The sequence below is a fragment of the Temnothorax curvispinosus genome, unplaced genomic scaffold, assembly GCF_003070985.1.
Source record: "Temnothorax curvispinosus isolate PA1 unplaced genomic scaffold, ASM307098v1 QBEX01004614.1, whole genome shotgun sequence".
Taxonomy (NCBI): domain Eukaryota; kingdom Metazoa; phylum Arthropoda; class Insecta; order Hymenoptera; family Formicidae; genus Temnothorax; species Temnothorax curvispinosus.
The window spans coordinates 253,202-274,962 of record NW_020214394.1 but is presented as its reverse complement, the minus strand read 5'-3'; the positions used below and the strand labels follow the sequence as shown (position 1 = coordinate 274,962).

The following is a 21,761-nucleotide window of genomic DNA, read 5'->3' as shown; positions in this document are numbered from 1 at the left end:
CGACAATTTCGCTCCGAGCTTGTGAGACGAACGGAGACGACTCGAAGTGACAGGATAATTGGGTCCCAATTACGATAAAATCGGGGTACAGTAAGGGGACACGTGTGCCGGTGGTGCAATGTGAACGAGTGCGGGGTACGCGATCAGTAAACAAAGCGGTATCGTTTCGTGAAGTTCGTAGGTGTCGAGAGAAAGGGAGAAAGAGAGAGAAAGAAGCGAGAGGAATCGACAGTAGGTCGAGGGTGGTGCTGTGACCTAGTGCGGAAGTACAGCCACCCTGCACAATGGTGAGTTCGCGAATATTGTATAAGTTTGTAGTGTGTTAAAAATCCTCCAGCTCTATATAGTTTGCACGAATTGCAGCATTAATAATTTGTGACTATAATATAGATATAAAAAATAATAGATAATATAGAATATTTTCGAATTCTATTATACTAAATTAGTATAATTACACGTTTCTTTAAGGAAGCCAAATATCAAGGAATGTTACTTTCTACTGTTAATCATGTTTAGAAAGTTATTTTAGGAAATTATCTTTTGCGGCATCTTTTACTTTTATATGCAAAAGAATTTTCTATGTTGATATATGTATATATATGATAAGAATCCGATAATTAACTCATATTCTTAAAAAAATATCGAGTATAATAAAAGAATTTTTTAAAAGAATTAGTTTCATATAAAATTTTCTAAAGTATAAGATCTAATAGGTTAATCACTTTAACGTTTATTATGTTCATCGAATGGCAAAATAAATGGCTATTTAATTTCCTGCACAAAATTGGCACAAAGAGAATCCAATCTGCATGTATAAATCTGCATGGATTATAGTTTGCTGAATTATACACCTCCATTAACAGAACGTACGTAATTAACAGTAGAAAGTAAGTTTCTGGTTTCTGGTTAGTGTTCGACCTCTTTAGAAAATAAAACTCTGTTTAACTCTGTTTAATTCTGAAGCTGTAAACTTACTGTTATTCATTACAATAAATAATCTTTTTATTTCGTGTACAGTGTGGATATGACTTAAAATTTGTATTTCATGCTATTTAAATAATTATTTAAGTTAAATTCAAGTGTACTGAAATGTACTTAAATTTAAGTACACCTGTATGTAAAATATTGAAGCCATCTCTTTTTTTTAAACTCCGCGTGAGTCTCTGTAATTCCATCTGTAAATTATTTCATCAACTTTTTCGAGAAAAAGCTTATATTTTAGAGAAAATATCGAAGAAAAAATAATAATACATAAAATATATAAAATAATATATAAAATATCGTTTAATTCTAGATTTTTTAGAACCATAATTTTGCAAGTCGTTCTAACGGTGTCGAAATATATATGTAATTTTTTTAATTTATCCCTTTCGACATACTGAAGCAATCCGAAATATCCAAAACATCTGCAATTGCATTTTTTTCTCTCGAACAGCGAGATAATTGTAAAATAGACCAGTGTGTCGATGCGTCTCCCGCATTACTACGCTTTCTAACTTACGCTCTGCATGCTGATGCTGTAAAATTTCACAGTACATAATTTACGGCTACTAAACAGCTTAAGAAATACCACCGGATATTAAATAGCGATAACATTCGAGAAGTAAAAACATCTCCCTACAGGCATAACTAATAAAAAATTTCATTGCAGATAATATCAATAAATCGTTCCACCTTAAAAATTTACACATGTGAAGACATAGGTTTTATACTTATTCCGTCCAATCAACTATAATTGGGTCATAGTATGCGTCATAGTATGGGTCATAGTATGTGTGTAATTTACTATTCTTTTTTTCGCATTAATGGTTATCCTGAATACAGTCTGTATTCAAGTCTTCATGCCTAAACACAAATCTTACTAAAGAATTGCGGTGTATTATGAAATCAAATAAGCGATCACGTACAATGTGGCAAAAAAATATAAACTGTATCAAGTTTTAATAAGCGTGTCGAAATTAAGCGACAAGCGTCCATTCGACGTGAACGCGTTAAGGATCGCCGAGTCTATTAAAAAGGAAGAAAGAGGAAAAAATGGAAAGAGAAAGCAGCGCAAGTTCTTACGCGAAATGTCATTTCGCACGTATCGATAACGATCGTCGGCGCTTTTCTTCCTTAAAGCACGTTCCACGAGTATTGAAATCTCGTTCGAGGTAGCACAGTTAGACAAGATTGTATAACTTCGATAAATATAGGTATATAACCAACGAGTGTTGCGTGAAAATGGAGACATTCGCGGTTAACTATTTTTTCTTCCTCGGGAAATAAGGCGAATCGAGTGGGAAGAATGGCAAAGCGATAAGAGAGATAAAGAGAAAGAAAGACGGTCGCTGACCTCCTGAAATGCGGCATAAGGAGCGAAGAGCTGTTCACACACTGACCCGCATTTCGTTCCCGCCGGCGGATAATTCCAAGACTTTTGCCTATTATTCGATTTTCCATGGAGGAGGCGTCTCCTTTCTCTCGGCCCGGGCCGTTTCAACGGAGTATTCGAGTGAAATCTGAATATGAGTTCAATCTCCGATCGCGTGATTTAATGCCCGAATTATAGTTCGCGGCCTACTTGCATCCATCACGCGGTGTGAAATTTGTCCAATCTATATAGGCGAAGAAAAACATTCCATCTCTGATTATATAAAAACTGTGCATTTTTCTTCTGTCTTAAAGCCATTTAAATATATTAATCTGATACCCAGACTCGAAGGGTTCCAAGAAGATATACATACCTACTTGAAAGACCTTGAAAAATACATTCTAATCTGATAATAGAATTTGACAAAAATTAATTGCCTTTGTAAAATTTATCATTCTAATTGACATTTTCATATACGAAATATAAGAAACATCAAATTATGTAGGATTTAGATAGGATTCTGTCTTAAAATTTATAGATCCATTTTTTAAGCATTAGGAGAAAGATATGATTTCAATTATTCCGTATCTTAAGCTCTTGCATACGAAAGAACAGAAGCTTAAACTAACATTCCGCTTTTTGTAGGAAATTGAATGCGGCAATTAAAAAAATTACATAATAAAAAAACGTAAACACAACAGTATATAGTTTTACCTCTTTGAAAAAAACTCGGTATTATGCAATAACTGCATAACAGATCTAAAATTAATATGTGTTGGTCTTGTATTTTAATTTAGAATGGAATTAAACATTATGCTCGTATTTATATGCAACTAGGTCGAAATTTATCTTCCTAAATTGGACAAATTTCATGTTTCGCCGCAGATTCATTGTGCATGACGTTATTCAGCATGCCAAGTACCTTCGTATATGTTTAATCCTAATTGATGATATAACGAATGCATATGCACGCGCTCATTGATTAATTAAATATCCGCATATGGTCTTGAGAGAGAAGGCAATTCATTTTCGGATCGAGTGTTTTAAAATTAATTTAAAGTATTCAGAACGGAATAAGTGAACCATAAAATGATTTTTAATGTAATGTTTAATTTTTCAAAACAAAATGGCGATTAATATTTCTTTAATATGACATCTTAACGTAGTATTAATAAATACGATTAATATTCCTTTAATATGACATTTTAACGTGTTTCAAGAAGATTAATTTCAATCGTTAAGTCTTCAGCGCAATATATCGTAATCTTCTAAGATATTATTAACGTTAACTCTAAGCATTTAATTACAGAAAAAAAATACTGTGATGCGACTCATTATTGTAGTATCTAAATTTACATTATAAATCCTACAAAGCTGCAAAGTATTTTCAAAGTTTCACGCCGAGGTATATGACGTCAAAATAGTTTTTCTATGCTGTAAGGTCAGCCGTAGGCGGAAATTCTTGCAACAAAAGTTCGAACTAAGTGGCACGTAACCAGGCAAAGAAAAGAGATCTCCGCCTCCGGCTGCTTAATACTTCCATCGCGTGTCGCTCTCGTGAGCAAAATGAAACTAGGAAAAATTTGCGATCTCCACTGCTCTTCTTAATTACGTTTTGCTGCGACGAACTCACGCGTCACGCTGTTAACACCAAGCGAGCAAGTTTTGCTTTGTCACGAAGAGAGAAAGAATTTCTTTCGCGAAAAGTATGCAGAAACACGATTCTTATGCAATAAAAGTTTTGTCAAGCGCAAAAGGTATTTAAATTACAGCGGCAAGAAAGACGTTGCTGTGTTTTATGATAAATTAAGCATAATTATCTGACAAGTGTAGGAACAGAATTTCTGAAATATAGATCCTTTAAACGAAGTTAATTATGTCTTCTTCTGCAAACAAAGACGAGAAAGCTGACAAAACTCGTTTGATATAGTTAGAATTAGTTATGTCACGATACTTCCCTGTGTGCCTACCGCGTCTATAGTTCATAAAAACTCGCACACGGCGTGTGAACAATGCACACAATCGCGACTCATGCGCGACTAATTCCGTAATCGTCCTCCGCGCTAATCTCATCTCAGTCATTGTCGCACAGGTGTATCCTATTCAAGGATAATGACCTCGCGACGACGCGATGTCATTGTCCAAACGGTCGCGCGACGTGTCTCAAAAGTTGATGACGAGACTGATTCAGATTAATTAAATCCAAAATCTTATTCGAACGAAACGGAACGATCTTCGAATGAAAGAAAAATACAGAATACTCTTGCGCGATCAGATAGACATATTACTCCTGTCTTCCAGACATCTAGACTGAATATCACATCGCACGACTTTTCGTCGAGCGTTACACGTTACGTTTCCCTCATTTCCGGCTCGGTGTTGCTTGCTTCTTTTTATGGTCGGAAGTCGCACGAGTAAGCGATCTATCGCGATAGCCGCGGAGAACCGCCGTCCGAATCGGTCTCGGTGCAGCGCGCACGAGTGGGAGCCAAAAGTTCGAAGGCGAAAGTAAAGGTGGAACACCACCGAAGAAAGTCGGCGACAATAAGTGGCACGCCGATGAGGCGTCGGCCATCCGACCGGATCGAATATGTGAAACCTGTCGGTGATTTCCCGGTGACGGGAAATGATCAAGTAGAGATCAAGAGAGAATTGCTGGGAGGCACATTACATGGCCTACGTTCACGTGAAACGAGTATTTCAGACGATAAAGTTGTATCTATCGCTAAGAAATAAATGCGCGATTGTTCAACCATTAGAAAACGAATCTGCAAATATCCGGATATTCGCGGCATCGCTTTTCCCAGTGAAAACAATCGCTCGTTTGCGTATTATTGCCCTGCATGTTGCATGCGGATCTTCATCAGATAAATTTGCCGCAGCTGTTATATGCAGAAAGAACAATAGCTCGTGGAAATTATAATGAGATTGAACGATGTTATGATTCGAGCGATACACTACAGATCTCTAGAGAAACATATATTTGTAACAAACGTTATTTTCTCAAATAATTTAATCTAATCTCTTATTACAAAACTTAATTTATTTGAGATTTAAGTATCGATTTATTTAAAGGAAACTCTTCGATAAAATGGAAACAGTAAATAAAATGCTTTTTAGTAAGTCCTAATAATATATTTTTTCTATAGGAGAATTTAATTTAATTTGACAAATAAATAATCCAAGTAAAATTTTAATCAAAAAGCTTTTCGTGTAATTTATGAAAGATATATGTATCAAGATGTACTATATTTTATTATAAATAATGCATTTGCATAAATTAATTTATTAATTCAACTTTTTTTACATAGCCATTAAGTTCAGAGCCGTAACGTATATACTCATAAATAATCCACAACAACGAAATATGTCTTCCAATAAGTCCTACGACTGCAAGATGCTATCGCGCAATGCATCGTTATTTCTGTACTTGCGTGTAAAGCCTATTTACATGAAACTCGATCGAAACTTATATCGTTCGCCAGTACTTTCCTCTTAGACGCGACGGACACCCTCTCGAAAAAATCTGAGAAACGAAAGTTCGCGAGCGACTGTGGATATCCGATAGTGCAAACGTATGTACAAGTAGAGCGTGAAATTCCGAAGGCCGCGAATATGCCATTTTTACAGACGTTCGATAGGTACGTTCGATAGAATTACGCACACTCGCGTATGTGTCTCGCCATACTCGTCCTTCCCAAGACTTTCAGGACTTAGATAAGACTTACATAGAAGTATTCGTATGAATGAAGAGACCGTCAATCGTTCTAAATTCTTTTTTCACAAACATTACTGACATGAAACACTAATAAAGATTTGAACAAACTATATAGTTACTGTTAGTAAAATTAAAAAATGTGTTAAGCAATATGCCTTTTAGATAGGTATGCTATTAATTTACAAGAACCATTATACTTTGATACAGTTAATTAGTCTCAGTAGAGAAACAAAATGTTGAAAAAGCATAATTTATCTTTTAAAGAGAGAAATATTTTAAATATACCAATACACATATTTTTTCCACCAATAATAATTATATATCTCGAATTTCTATATCAATCGAATGTTGACCCCCTCGATACAATGTTAGCAATCTTATCCTTTTACATTATGCATTTTTAAGAATATCTTTTATTGGAATTTTAAAGAACTAGAAAGTAGCATAATTTCTCGTCATGTTAATTTAATCTTATCGTTCAACCTGTTAAAAGCGCCATTATGTCGAACAAAAGTGGCGATGTCAAGACCGCACCTTTATCTGAGGACCCGGGCTAGCTTCCTCGCGCGTTGAGAGAAAGGTGCTCGACCTCCTTTTTAACGTTCTGATCCGGTATGGCGAACATGAGTGGCGAACATGAACGATTGATAATTGCACACATTACCAGCGGCATTGGCTGCACGATGTTGCGAGCGAAGCGCAGCGAGAACAGAGAATGTCGCCCCTCAATGCTTTACGCGTACTTCCACCAACCGAGAGAAAGTCATTTCTTTCGACGGCCACAAACAGATAACTTCAGTCACACCCGCGGCTGGGTGTGCGTGAGAAGCCATCGGCTAGGATTGAAAACGGAATTACGATGGTACAACTATCATCACAGGACGACGTACTTTCAAATGTAATTTAAAGAAAATTCTTGCATTTCTGGAAACATGCCGACTGCTTATTTTAGGATTGACTAAGTATCAAGCGTAGTAATAACATTCTATTTAGGAATTAAGGAGAAAAAAATATCAAATAACTAAAAAATATTCATGTGGTTTCTTTTCAATATCAAGAATCAAATATTCTAATAAAACTTAAAAAATTTATAATGTTTAGAGATTTTATAATTAGTCAACTATATAGCTCCAATATGACTCTTCTTGACATATTATATTGAAGTTGATAAGAGCACCATATATTGGATAGATGACAGAGAGTGGAGATAGAGCGAGAAGAGGGAGGAGTGGGAAATGAGGTAGGATAAGAAGGAGCGGGGAAGGGGGCAACTAGAAAGGAAAGGGGAAAGGGTAGAGAGCGACGAAGGGAGGAAGGGAAAAAGATTCTAAAGGGCCGTAATGGTCAGGTCGGGACGTGAAGGTATGTGTAAAGGGTTGGGTACGTCCCTAAAAAACGCTACATATGTTAATATGCAGAATAAGATGTATGTTTGTAAGAGGTTTGGGACCGTTCTCTTCGTGAAAAACGCCTTTCAAATCCTGAGGGGACACGAAATAAAGTCTATCTATCTAAGAGCACCATATATTGCTCGCATAATTGGAACGGTGTACGTTCTTCCTCTTGGAAGTGAATTTTTCATTGCCCGTACTTTCGCCAAACGACGAGCCGATAATTCTTCGTAGGAATTTCATTGCTATGTACATGCACGTGGTATGTGCGAGCGAACGGTCTCATACCCTCGGGATCGATTTCTTTTCTTTTCGACGAGAAGCCCTTCCGCGGATCGCGCCATTATTTTACACTCGATGGATTCGTTTCTAAAACGACCGGTCGGAATGCGCTCGGAAAAAATCGCGAAGAAAGCAGAAAAATCGCACGGCGTGTCCGACACGCGATATTCCGTAATGAAAATTACATAGATACGCTTGCGGTACGTAATCAAAATCATGTCAGTAGCACGAAGACCTGACCGATTCGCGTTTGAAAATTACCGTATGGTTCAGGAACTAGCGGATTCTTGCATTCACCCGGTCGATGATATCATCATACTGATGATATCATTGTATAAACGTTAATTGCACCGATAACATCAAGAAACGTGATTGTGATCTTCAACATGTTCTAGCCACTCGAAACATTTTTCCGAGATTAACGATGGCTGCACGTTATGCTACAAAAAAAATTCGACACATTAAAGTACAGTCACCATACAGTCATCGACGTAGAATTTCCTCATTTTTTGTTACCGCATACGCTTATTTGCCGCATAGTTACTCATGCAATCCATAAATCATCATTTTCGTAAAAACTTCGACTGGCAACTTACGATCTCGTAAGATTGGGTAGTCACAGTCGAGTCATTTATTAGAAATCGCCGTACGCTATTTGATGCGATTCACAGTTCGTTAGCTCCGGTCGCACTCTAGAAGTTTTCCCGACTCGCAGGTAACATGCAATGATGATATCAACTGTGGATATTAATAATCCTAACGATGATAACGTTCGTCGCATAATAATCACGATAATTAATCATAATAAGATTAATGGAATAATTTTAATGCCATTTTTGTGGTCGTCACCTAAACAATTATTAATAACATAATCTAATAGTATTGATAATTATAATCGCTTTCGGGCTCTGTGCATGTATTAAATAGGCGAAAGGACATCTGATCGAGATCAAATGTTAACGTAACTGTAACAAATTCAATTTTAAGCAAATAATGAGATTTGATTCGCTTTAAATGCTTATTAGATTTATTAGTTACGGTTTATTCAAATGGTTTAGTTAAAAAATTAATATTATTTATTAATAGTTTAACTAATTTGTAGATATTAAAACCAAATACTGCCCATGACATTGCAAAAAGTTAAATAATAAAAAAAGAATTATCTTTTTTTTTTAAGTTTATGCTTGTGAATGGTTATGATTCCATCGATATACTTGCGGATGTAAAATAGATCAATACGTTGCATGTTTCTACATTTTCCGTGTCCGCAACTAGAAGGCCGACTACATTCACTATTCACTTGGAGTTACCCGACACTTCAAATATTTCCTGCGAAATATGTATATCGCGTTATTATGAAGCAATATAAAACCGTACGATTATAAGGTTTCTGAAGCAAATTAAACTCTTTCGTTTCAATGCTCTTATAATTATTAATAAAATTTAAGTTATTATCTAACAAGTTGTTAAAAATCACTAGCAACTTTTCTCGGTATATCGGATTTCGCGCATGTATATAAATAGACATAAGCAACAGCCTTAGTGAAAGTTGTCTTTACACGCGTAATTATGCCTAATGATTCATGCTCGATGCGTTATTATTGGAACCACTTTAGTTTGATGTTACATATGTATTTGATATTATGTATTTAAAAATCAAGATAAAACCGGATATCGTGCCTGTCAGATATTACGTACGTTCGTTGACGATTTATTTCTTCATCCAATCACTCATTTGATGTAAATATCGGAAAATAGAGTATTAATACGTCAGCATGCGGTAAATAACGTGAAGGCAAAAATGTATCGAAAGCAGATATCGGAACAACATTCGCTGCGTTATTCCGACGCAATAATACGCGTCATTCGCATCTCTGTTCGAGATGATCGATCGATCACTCGCGATGTGTACGAAACAAGGCAATTGCAAACATAAAAAATATTAGAAATGTTGCGCATCAGTATAAAACTTTCCCATTTTAGAAAAAACAAATTTAAACTTTTTTACGTATAAATATATAGAAGAATACAAATTTAAACTTTCTTACGTATAAATATATAAAGATAAAATTTAATTCCATATTCTTCGAAAAGGACATATAAATTTTATCGCGTAATTATATCTACGTACCGACTGCATATAACGTGGGAAACATTTATATGATATTTAAAATCAATTTATACAATTAATTAAACAGGAGATATGTGCAACTTTAATGACAATCTATTCTTATCAATCAAAATTTATATAACTAATTAAACGAGAAGCGATTCTCTATTCTTTAATTAAGCGAGAGGTTAAAAATAAGAATAGGAATTCTCTGTGTTAACATTAAAACAAAAATTATTCAATAGTGGATGATGACATTACTATTTATTATTTTAATTTAATTAAAATAGTAATTAACTTAATTACTATTTTACTAAATGTAACAATAAATTTCGATAATTTTATTTTCACGTCAAACATCTCTCCTTTTTGCCCGTAAAATACTAACTTTCCCTCAATGAGGAAATAATTCATTCGAAGATTTTAATCGTCACGGAAAGCGATTTATAAAACGTTTGGCGAGAAATAATATCGGAAGTTATTAATAGCATTGTGTATGTGCGTGCGTTTGTTCGTCGCAGCATTGTCGTATTATGAAACCGCAAGTTCCATTAAAACCATAAAGTCGTGACCGATTCATTGGTCCATGATCTCGATTACTTATTCGCATCATGATAGCTGCGGTGAAATTGCGGTTGGTTTCTTGTTAACTTCCGCACGAAGAGCGTTACCACGTTTTGTCTGTTACCCTCTGATGCACTTTGCATCCTGTTCCCTAATACACGAAAACAATTCTATCTCCGCATTATAATAAAATATATCTTTTATTGATAAATTTGTTCGATTATTACCAAAATTATTAACAAATACATTTATTTTCTTAATAATTTTGTTTATTATTCTATATGTAAAAAATAATTTTAATTATTTAATTAATTCTATACCTTTGATTATTGAACTTGGTTTCAAACAATCGGCGATTCGTGGCAGAATTTTAAATGGAATCCCATTTAGAATTTTATGCATCGTTTATATACGCAATTTACCCCGTATTACGAAACTGAAGTTCACGTCATTTACAACACGCAACGCGAGCGCACGAGAGTGTTTCGTTAAAAAATATATATATTACACCAAAACGAACCATTCGACATCGATGTTGACCCAGATCCACCGTGCAAAATCAATCGAAGCGATTTTACATTGTCAACGTAGCGTACGTGCCGTCGCCGAAGTTAATTACTTAGCGTCCCACGACCAATTAATCAATTTCGTCGGTTTTAGATTGTGCGGAGGTGCTTGACGCCGACCGCGGTATTCATCGTCCTAACGTTGTTAGACGGATTCGGCGGATGCACGGCTGAGCGATGGTCACGACAGACCTCTAACAGCGAGTGGATTCCTCTGGCTAATCCGGGATCCGCTCAACTGTCGCTGAGTAAAGCGGAAAGCGGGCTTCTGTCTAGTAGCACGCATTTACCGAATCCAATCCAAACGCTCGCGTTACCGCCCGCCCTTCAGCATCAGTACCAGGAACAATTGCTTCAGCTGCAGAAGACGCAGGAGAGTATTCAAAAGCTCCTCCTGCTGCAGCAGCAGCTGAAAGCTCAGCAGCAACTTCTTCAGGTAAAATGATTTCCGCTGCATCAATGCGGAGAATGCAAGATACTTTTAAATCTATTTCTTTTTAATAAAAAATATTTACTAGTGAATTCAAGAATTTATGTTTCTTACAACTTACTTTATCAAATAATATGTGCTTTTAAAATCTGAAGCTACGTTTATATTTGAAAAATAAAATAAAGTCAAAAACTTTTTGTATGAAAAACATAATTTTCCACAATTAAACGTACTTGCTTCTACAGGTGCTTTATTAAATTTAATGAGAATTCGAAATTGTATAATTAAGTTTCAGTTTCTTTTCATTTATTTCTCTTTGCCTTCATTTACTTAGACTCAGACGTTCCTGCCCGGCGATTATAGTAGCGCCGAAGCTGAGAAACAAGCGTTACCTCAGAGTTCCTTAGGCAATTTGCAAACGGCACCCGAATTAGTGCCGAATACTTTGGTACCCCCGCATCCGTCCTCGGGAGCACTTCCGCCGGTACACCCTTCACAGAATTTCCTATCCCAGAGACCGGGTCAGACCTATCAGAATCAGGAACTATCGAACTTGCCTGTGCAGGGTCAAGTTGTATTGCAACAAAACGTGGAAGATACGCAAGAAGGACCGCACGCTTACGTAGCGAAAACGAACGAAGGAAAACGTTGGAAAGAACAATCGAGTCCAGGTTTACCGCAATCTTCTCTGATTGGAAACGATGAAGGGGAGGTTCGTATAATAAAACCTTTATGCAGCTTGCTTTCTTTCCGACATCAGATATATCAAGTTCTATTGACCAATCCTTACATGTGCATCTCTAGCTCTCTGCGATGGTATCGTTAGATTAAACAGAATCAGAGCGTGCATAGAATACACAAAATTTATACATTAACCGAGCGAAACCGGAACTAAGCGTGCAACGAGATCATAAATTAATCTGGTTTCTCAAACACAAAAGTGTAACCTACAATAATGACTACTTTCAGCAAATAATGAATCTTACAAAGAAATAAGTGCAAAAATTTCAATTATCTGATATTCTATCACACTTACAATAGACTACTTACAATAATTGATATAATAGAAAATTTCAATAATTGTTATATGTAATAATGCAATATGTAATTAATACGTAATAACTCAACACAAATAAAATTTAATTACGTCAATATATTTATCATACTAAACCAATTTTAAATAAATATTTTATGAATAAGATATCGTTGGATTTTTTATTCGTTAAATCCAATAGTCTTTTATATTAAAATTAGCATTTATTTTTATCATTTAAAAAATTTATAAACATCAGAATTAAAGATATACAATTTAACAACAGCAAATGCGATCTCATAGGTTCAACTAGTATATGTCCCGGCGGAAACGTTGGCGCAAAGAGGTCAACTGAAAAGAAACCGCGGAAGGAAGCAATATCCCATTCGCCAACAGCATCAGCAACGGGATCAAGGAAATATCGACCAAACCTCTCTTTCGCCCGATCAAGAAACTTTCGCGCGGCAAGTGCTGCAGCAGATCCAGAAAGAACACGAAGAGAAGGCGCAGTTCCTGAAGGACGAACGCGTGAAAGAGTTCGTCAGATTAAACGAGGAACAAAAGGCGCTTGAACGGAAGACGCGATTGCAGCAAGAGGCCCTTCAGAGAGAACAGGAACTGTTGCGACAAAAGGAGGCCGATAAGAAACGAAAGGAATTGGAAAGGCTGGAGGAAATGGCGAGGCAACGAGAACTGGATCGAATTCGCGATGCTAGAGAAAAGCAGAGGCAGGAAGAGCTCGAACGACGACGGCTTTCTGAACTTCGCGTCAAGGAGGACAGACGTCGCGAGGAAGAAGCCAGGCAACGTGAAGAAAGGCAGAAGTTGGAGCTGGAGCAGCAGAGGATTCTGGAAAGTCAACAAGAGGATCAATTGCGAACTAACAGTCCGAATTTCCAAAACGCCCAGTCCCAAGCCCTGATCCGCGACCAGGGGCGTCGCCAGCACCTCACGGATCCCGCCAGAATCAAGAAGCTTCGCGGCAGGCAACGTCCACGGGTCAATCAGTACCAGGAACAGTCGAATTACCGCGAGGTCACTACCACGCCGTCGCCCAATCAGCCGCCCCTCTCCGTTTACATGGGCAGTCCAACGTCCAAGCCAGTAGATAACGTCAAGGTTACCGATGTCTTGAGACTCTTAAGAAACGCGAAAACCATCGCCGTTCTAGATAACGTCGGTCCCAATAGTCCGCAGGTATTCGTGGGTCCGTCTAACCTGGACCCGCCCTACGGTTACGTGAAGTTCGATCTTCCCTATTTGTCGTCAATCGATCACAACAGAGTGGAACGCAAAGTAGATAAACTGCCTTTCTTCGTCGCTCCGCTAAGCTTCGACCCGCCCCCGGGTTATTCTAAAATTCCCTTCCCGGCGCCGCACATTGGTTCCGTCGTTGTCAACAATCTGTCGGAAGCATCCACGGAACCGAACACCCAGACGGACGAACAGAATCCTAATCCGACGCCAGTGATCCAGCCGAACTCTTACAGCGACGTTGATCACAGCGGATCCATCGCTACCACCGCGTCCTACGATTCCTCGACCGATCAAAACTTCTCCCCGGAATCCAGCAGCCTTAAGTACGATCCCACTTACTCGCCGCCCTCAAGTTCAAAGTTCAGATTTAGACAGTACTACGACAATAAGCCGACCTCCGTGGGCAGCACGTCATACTACGGTGAACAATCGACCACGAAGACGAAACCGAAGCACTACCACGAACAAGAAACCAAGTTTACTACTCAGCCTCCAAAAATCGAGACGACAGCCAGCTATAGACAGGAAGTGTCCTATTCTAACACACCGAGTTTCCAGGATAGGTCAGTAAGTCCGCACGATACCTCTGCGAAAGAACAAGATCTAGCGGCCCAATTGGCGCTTATCAATCAGGAGCTTGTCCAACAAAGAGAGCCTCAAAAATACAATACCGCCGAACAGTATCATTCCCAGTCTAATCTGGGCGAATCGTACGACGACGCCAATGACGTCAGAGGGCCAGTTGGACCAACGCAATACAATTTACCAGCGGAATTACCGCCGATCTCTCCGCACTTGCCGGGCTTAGTAAATTCCTTGTTGGATAAGCAAGAGAGGAATCTTCCTGTCGCTCCGACGCCACCACCGACGACAACCACGACCACGACGCCAACGACGACGACTACTCGTATAAACTCCACGACTTACAGGCCACGAGGAAGGTGAGTGTGATTTTATTATAATTTATATTTTCTATGCAATAATTTTTTAAATAATAATTTTTTTGTATAAAATAACTGTCGTTATATAAATTAAAAAAATAAATTTTTTAAAAATATTTACAATTATTAACCTCGATTTTATAATTCACATATCTTTTTATCTCTGTTATTTTTCAAGATTTCCTTATTGGTGTTCAAGATACGCATCGTAACATAATTTATATGGAAAACATAAAATTTTTTCACATAAAAACTCTTATGCCATTAGATCTAAATTGATGGTTTAAGACTAAGTAGAGCATAAAAATTTTTCAATCATACATGTCAGTAAGACGTTAATATATTAGAATTACGTCTGATCGCGCACAGAGGCAGAAATGTACCTACAAGACCCAGAACGACCCAGGCACCTGCTAATAGAACGGAAAGAACCCGAAGACCGACGCACAATCGAGCCAAATCTAGATTTACGACCACAACGGAGGAATATCGCGAGTCCTCTTACGAACCAACGAAGGCGAAGACGCCGGAGACCACGCAGAAATATAACGCGGTAGAACAAAGAAGACCAGCATCCAGAACGCAGAAGCACAGAAATCGAGATAGAGCGAATCAATCCGCGGTATGATTAATTTTTAATCCCACTTATTCTTCACACTATTCTTAATATCAAGATTAGGATTCCTCTAAAAAAAGAAAACGTGGAGTTTGCATAAATATTGTTTTCTAAACTTATCCAGGTTCAAAGCCAAGGAGCTAACTACGAAAACTACCCGCAGAGCGACGCATCTCCCGACGCGTACTCACCGCCGAGTGGACCTGCTTCTGGTCCGGAGAATTATCCGACCACTCCCATGCAGACCGAGAATTACCCGTCGGCGTTGCGCGAGGTCCAGCACAGCACGCCCATAGTGTCCGATGATTACGCCAGAAATCAGAATTACCCGCAAAATCGCCCTCAAGAAGCGCGCTATCAGCATCAAGACGTGATGTACGATCAGAATGGTGACTACCAGCAAGCGGGACTCGAGAAAACACCGGTAAATGGATTCAATTATCAAGTTGCAAACGAGAATTCACCGGACCAAACGATTTCCCAGAGACCCAAGGAATATCCGCATTATCAGGAAGACTACAATCTGGCGACGACGGTGGAATCGCGGCGAGTCACACCCGGCGAGGAACATCGGTATTCCCCGATTTATGAGGTCAACGTGGCGCAAACTCAGCCGGATTACAACGTCGGCGGGCAGAATTCGTTCCGCAATGACGACGGCAAGATCGAGAGTGCCGCGATAGAGACTGATCCGAATGCATCACCGATCTTCGTTCCGCTTCAACAGAGCAAGCAGCAGGATTACGACATGCAGATTCCCTCTACAGAGCCGTCGCTTATCGAAGTATGTGTACTAAAATAATATTTGTGTAACGTTATATAAATGTAGTTGCATTTTCTAAAGTAACATTCTTAAGGAGGTTCTACAGATAATGGATGTATCTAAAAATTGGAAAAAACTTTATGGACGTGTAAATTGAGATGCAAGAAAAGTGCTCGAAAAATTTTAGCATCGGTTTACCGTGTAAAAATTTGCAAAAATGAATTTTGAAATCACAGTTTTTAACATAAACTACATATGGCAGAGGGGCTCTTGGAGACAGGAAACGAGATATTAATTATATAAAGGCGACCCACCAAAGCTCAAAAAACGGAGCTCTTATAGATCTTAATCTAAGCTTTTCAGAAATATCGAGAAAAACAAGGGTTATCGCGTAAAATTTTGTGATATTGGCTATTGAAACAGGCCATATCACAGTTCACGTAGCGTGCTTCGAATAACAAGGGAAATTTGGCAATGTCGCAGCGACTGCACCCGCGCGAAAAGTGTACAGCCAGTACAGCACCACAGTATGACAGCACCTCAAACTTAAGCACCTAACGTTTACGAGCGCTTACGGAGAATACTCGCTCTAGAATTATGTGAAATTGTGAAATAACCGTGGTCATATGAGCAGAACTGTCAAGTTCGCGACGTTACCACATTTTCTTCCATTATAAGCCACCAGAGTCAAAGGAGCACTTACACGATATTTTTAATTATTCCTCGCTTCGACTAATATGGGTATGATATAAGCTCTAACGTCATCAAAATTCACGAAAATATTTTATGAATACTTAGAACCGATGAATTTGAAGATTTTCTCTTCATCTCTCAACTGACTAGAGAGTATCTGTAGAACCTCCTTAAGTGACAAAATTCTCGTTGAAATTTTACCAGCAATGAGATAAATTATAATCGATTATTATAAATCATGCATATAAATAATTAGATATCATATGCCATTGATACATAAAAAGAATAGCATACTGTAGAAATGTTCCATACAAAATATTACAAATATATTTTTCTATACAACATTTAAATATAAAGTTTAATATTTTTTAAATCCAGAGTTTAAATATCGTTATAATTATTTCTGTCCCAGATCGCCACAACTAGCACGACCACTCCGGCGCCCGTAATAATACGTCAACGAGTTCGAGCTCGCTTAGGAGGCGGTCGCACGCATCACGATTCCGCGATTCAGACGCGACCCCGTAACTCCCAGGACGAGTACGTGCGTTTCAGCGCGGTGAACAACGATTCCGGTCGCGGCGCCGGTCAGCGTCTTCGGACTAGGACACGCGCGCGTCCTCAAAGTCACGGGTCGCAGGTGCAAACCGAGGGTAACGAGTACATAAAAATACACGCAAATCAACAGCAGAGGCTGGTCGCCACCACCATACCGCCAACGACGACAAGCACGACAGCTCGCACGGTGGAGGAGGACGTCGATTACGGTTTTATAAGGCCACCGAATTTCCAACCAGCGCACCCGGCGCACCCGGTGCATCCGGTGGATAATAGATACCAAGCGCCCATTACATATAGACCTGCTTTGTCCGAGGTACGTTTCGCGAAATAACAGGAGAAGAAAGAGTAACTTTTTAGATGCAAAAAAAAAATGAATTTTTAAACAACAATCTTTTCCGTGATGTTTCAAAGAACTCTCATATTTCAATCAAGAGTTTATACTAATTGTCATCACTAACAGAACATGTCGCTCATAATAGTTTTTCATAAAAAATAGTAATTCTTAGAAGCATATAAGTTTTTAGATTTTTATATATATTTTTTTAGGTATTTTAGAAATAAATTCTTGTATAACAATCTATCAATCTTATCTTCGATACCTAAAATTCTTCAATTCGCTTTAATATTGTCCAAAAAAGTATTTTTCATCGGATACTTTAAAATGAAATTTCCGCGTAGCACTCCATCAATTTTCTCTTCAACGCACTGCATCGCGCAGAAAGCACTCGAAATCACCCTTCTGAAACGCTTGAAAAATAAAAATAAATAAACACGCCGCAGATACAGCACATCTTCTCCAACGACGAGACGGCGGTAGAATCGAGCCCGGCTCATATTTTGAAAAATCGTCCGAAATACCAGACCTCGAGCCGTCGCCCGACCACGAAGTTATTCACGACGACGACGACGAGCACGTCGACGGAAACGGTACCTGTTGCGACGACGATGCCAGACGATGCCGTGTATACTACAAAATCGAAAACGAGATTGGACGATCCGAAGTCGACGAGAACACGAGGAAGAGTTCGCCGGCCGGGGAAGAAACGCACCACGACGACCACAGAATCCGGCCTCGAGGCGAACAACGAATTACCGCTAGACGAAAACTACCCTCGAATAACGCCGCAACAGCTGCCGGTGACGGCGAGCGGACAACAGCCTCTCTACGACGACAATTTCGACGTCGCGCCGCAATTCGTGCCGAATCAGAATCGACCGGCACAGTTTTACGAGGAGAACAGCGAAAACGTAAGTGAATTCTCTGACGGGATTGCGTTGTGAAGCAAAAACATGAAATGTAATAAACAGATATTGAAAAAAGAATGAAACGTAACATTTTTCCTCGTTCCTGATGTAAAAATTTATTAAACTGTCTAAATATTCGGCTAAACTGTTTCCAATATTTTTCTAAAAGATGTGACTCGCTTCTTTAGACTGCTAAAGTATAATGTGAATGTATGTTTCCAGTATCCGCCTCAAGAATTTGTTCTAAACTTCGGCAATCTGCCGGAGCAGCTATCGCAACGCGAAGAATACGATCAGACCCAGCTGGCTAGTATTCCGAAGAAGTATAGCCACTCGAGTCGCGTGAACTCGGACGCGAGCGCGCACTCCACAGGTGACATTTACGGCGCCGAGAGTCAGTGGTCCACGAAGTTGTCGAAGACGTCGTTCCAGCCGAGCTTCGCCGAGAATCGCGTGCCCGGTGAATCGAAGAGGGGCCGAGGCGGAACCGGCAACGATCAGGAGAACGAAAACACGCCCGAGATCATTACGGCCGGGCCGGAGGAGTCGTCGGTGACGATGGTCGTTTCTTCCGACTATCAGAAACATGCGAATGACGCCGATAACACGGGCACGGTGATCGATGGCTTCGGATGGAAGACGACCGCGCAGGATCATAGGGAGGAATTGAACGCCACGACGGCAGTGACAAATTCGTCGACGACAGTACTTCAAGATCAAACTCGAAATGATAAGGAAATGTTGCCAGGATCGCGGGACTGGACGAGCAGCAAGAACTTTACGGAACAGATAGGCAACGACACGAGGGTGACAAAACCTGACTCTCTTCCTGGTCGAAAGGTAAATTACTCTATAAAATAAAAGTATAGAATAATCGAATATTTTTTAAATATTATATATACATATATTAATATTTAAAATTTAATTTTATAATTTTAAACATTATGTAAATTTTAAAATACACAATTTATTTTAAGTAATAATAAATTCGAATGTAGTATTGATATTTAAGTACCTTACTATAAGCCACCTTTTGTGATATTCTATTCTGCATCAGAAGACAATAGATATAAAATAAGTCGGACATTTATCTTTCAGACTCGAAGAAGGAAAGTTCGCGTGCGGGTAAGACCTCTTGTGGACGATTTCGTCACCGCTGAATCTCAACACTACAACTCTGCGGTGAACAGCCTGGTTCAAGATCAATACAAGTACAATCCGATTCACGATTCGAGGTTCACCACTGCCCAGCCGATTGCGACGACTGTCACCGCAAGTACCGCGATGGCCGCAGAATCGACCAAGAAATCGCTGCTTCAGGATTTCCTGGAGGAGATGCTGAAGAACGACGAGGTCTCCATCCCGACTCGCGTCACTCCGATCACTACGGAGTTGCCCGACCGGACAATATTGACACCCATGACGACGCCGATGACGACGCCGTACGTTTTTTCCAATAATGGCGAAGTTACAACCTTGAAGGAAAATTACACACCGATCGATACGACGCTGATACCGAAAATTAACGAAGAACGCGTTACAACGATAAATGAAAATTCAAACGGATCGAAAGACGAGTCCCAGGAAGCGACAACTTTGTCGCAAGAAGAAACTGAAGTGCGAAAAGAAGTTAAGCCGGAAGAAAACATGAATTCTCAGGAAGACAAGCAGAATAATTTGGAAAACGTCGTATTTAAACAAAGATATAACTTGCCACATTATCCCGACAGATCAGGAAAAAACAAAGACGAGGGTAGCATAACAAAACTGATCGACTTCCCGAAGGAAGAGACACGAAAAATGAGTGCCATTGGTAAAGAGAAAGAACATATAATGAGATTAAAGAAGCAGGAAAACGTCGAAGAAAACGAAGCGCATCCGAAGAATCATAGGGTCAAGTGGAGCGAAGTAAAATACCCGTCCTTCGATAAGTCGCAAACTGCGTCGAATTCGTATTCTACGACGACTATCCCCGGTATTGTTACGCGAGACGAAGGCAATGGCAACGTGAAAACGCTCACCGATTACGTGAAGGCCATCTTTGACAGCATGAAGAATGCCGAAGAGGGTGAGAAGGAAGAGGCGAAAGTGATCGCAGCTAAAAGTGAGACAGATAATTATAACTTAAATGATACCGCTTCGGCGCACGCGAAGGAAAATGAAAAGATCGATCGAAAAGCCGGCACGACTGGCTCTTCGCAGGACATTTCCACGACGCAACGTGTTGAAGTTGAAGAGAACGCGACGAAAGCCGAAGAAACGCAGGAAGCGACAACGAAGGAGAACGCTACCACTCTCGAATCAACCACACCAATTCCAGATACAACTACGAACACGGTACTGTCCGAAGAGACCCTGGTAACAGAGCCTTCCACGACGACCACGAAGACAATCAGACAAACAAACAACGTGCTCAGAACAAACTCCACAATGTTGGGCAAGGTCCTAAGAACCTCGACTACTACGAAGGTGTCTCACATGACGGAGATTTGCTATAGAGGTCGATGCGTGATGACGAGGCCCAAAATGGAGGATATTATGAAGAGATGAGGGAAATTCGACGACTCGTCGATTCGGTTGTGGGATTATCTCTAGCACTTTCCTGTCCGGTTCTTAAACAAATTAAAGTAAAACAAATAATGTGACGAGCAAAAATCTTGAAAATTCTTTATTAAATATCTGTCATTGCTGAGAAATGCAGTAAAACGAGTAACTTAGCAACATCAATATGATAAGAATTGAATAAATAATATGAATGAAAAAATAACTGAAATTTTACCGGGCAGAAAAGTGTTAACTTTTGCACTTTTTGCATAATCTTTATTTATTGATAGAGATATATCGTATTAACAAATCGAATCTTCAAAAATTAATATTTCTATTAACGTCCGAAACTACAGTTATGTCTTCATATTCTCTGAGATTGCGCTTCGTGTTAGAATTCTTTTAATTACACACTAAATCATCAATAAAAAAGTAATATTTTTATAAAAAATAAATTAATATTTGATCTAAAAATGTCAGCTGAATTACGGCGCAATAACAGAACACTAAATTGATCACCAAGTTTCCATCTCACCACATACACGTAAGGAATGATCAATATTCTCCCTAGACACCTTCATTTAGAGAAGATATTTTATCGCTGGGAGATAAGGCATCGCTCAAGATGTCGCGGCAAATTATGTGTGTCGGAGGGTTAAAAGCGAAATACCAACGTGATATCAGTCGTGAAAAG

The 21,761-nt window shown here is 39.0% G+C and overlaps 1 protein-coding gene across 1 annotated transcript; it reads left to right on the top strand.

The window, feature by feature from the left end:
- The first annotated feature begins 157 nt into the window (after nt 1-157).
- LOC112453710 lies at nt 158-21,361 on the top strand. The gene is made up of 10 exons (XM_025014617.1): nt 158-287; nt 11,079-11,420; nt 11,749-12,126; nt 12,751-14,645; nt 15,015-15,267; nt 15,386-16,045; nt 17,130-17,591; nt 18,059-18,526; nt 18,746-19,363; nt 19,622-21,361. Exons 1-10 carry the CDS (start codon nt 285-287, stop codon nt 21,071-21,073), a joined length of 6,531 nt encoding a protein of 2,176 aa, XP_024870385.1. The 5' UTR covers nt 158-284; the 3' UTR covers nt 21,074-21,361.
- Nucleotides 21,362-21,761: the final 400 nt, after the last annotated feature.

Bases quoted from the DNA above. Each gene is read 5' to 3' on its own strand.
- LOC112453710 (XM_025014617.1), top strand. The intron at 15,268-15,385 runs GTATGATTAATT...AAACTTATCCAG, and splicing joins ATAGAGCGAATCAATCCGCG to GTTCAAAGCCAAGGAGCTAA. The intron at 19,364-19,621 runs GTAAATTACTCT...TTTATCTTTCAG, and splicing joins ACTCTCTTCCTGGTCGAAAG to ACTCGAAGAAGGAAAGTTCG.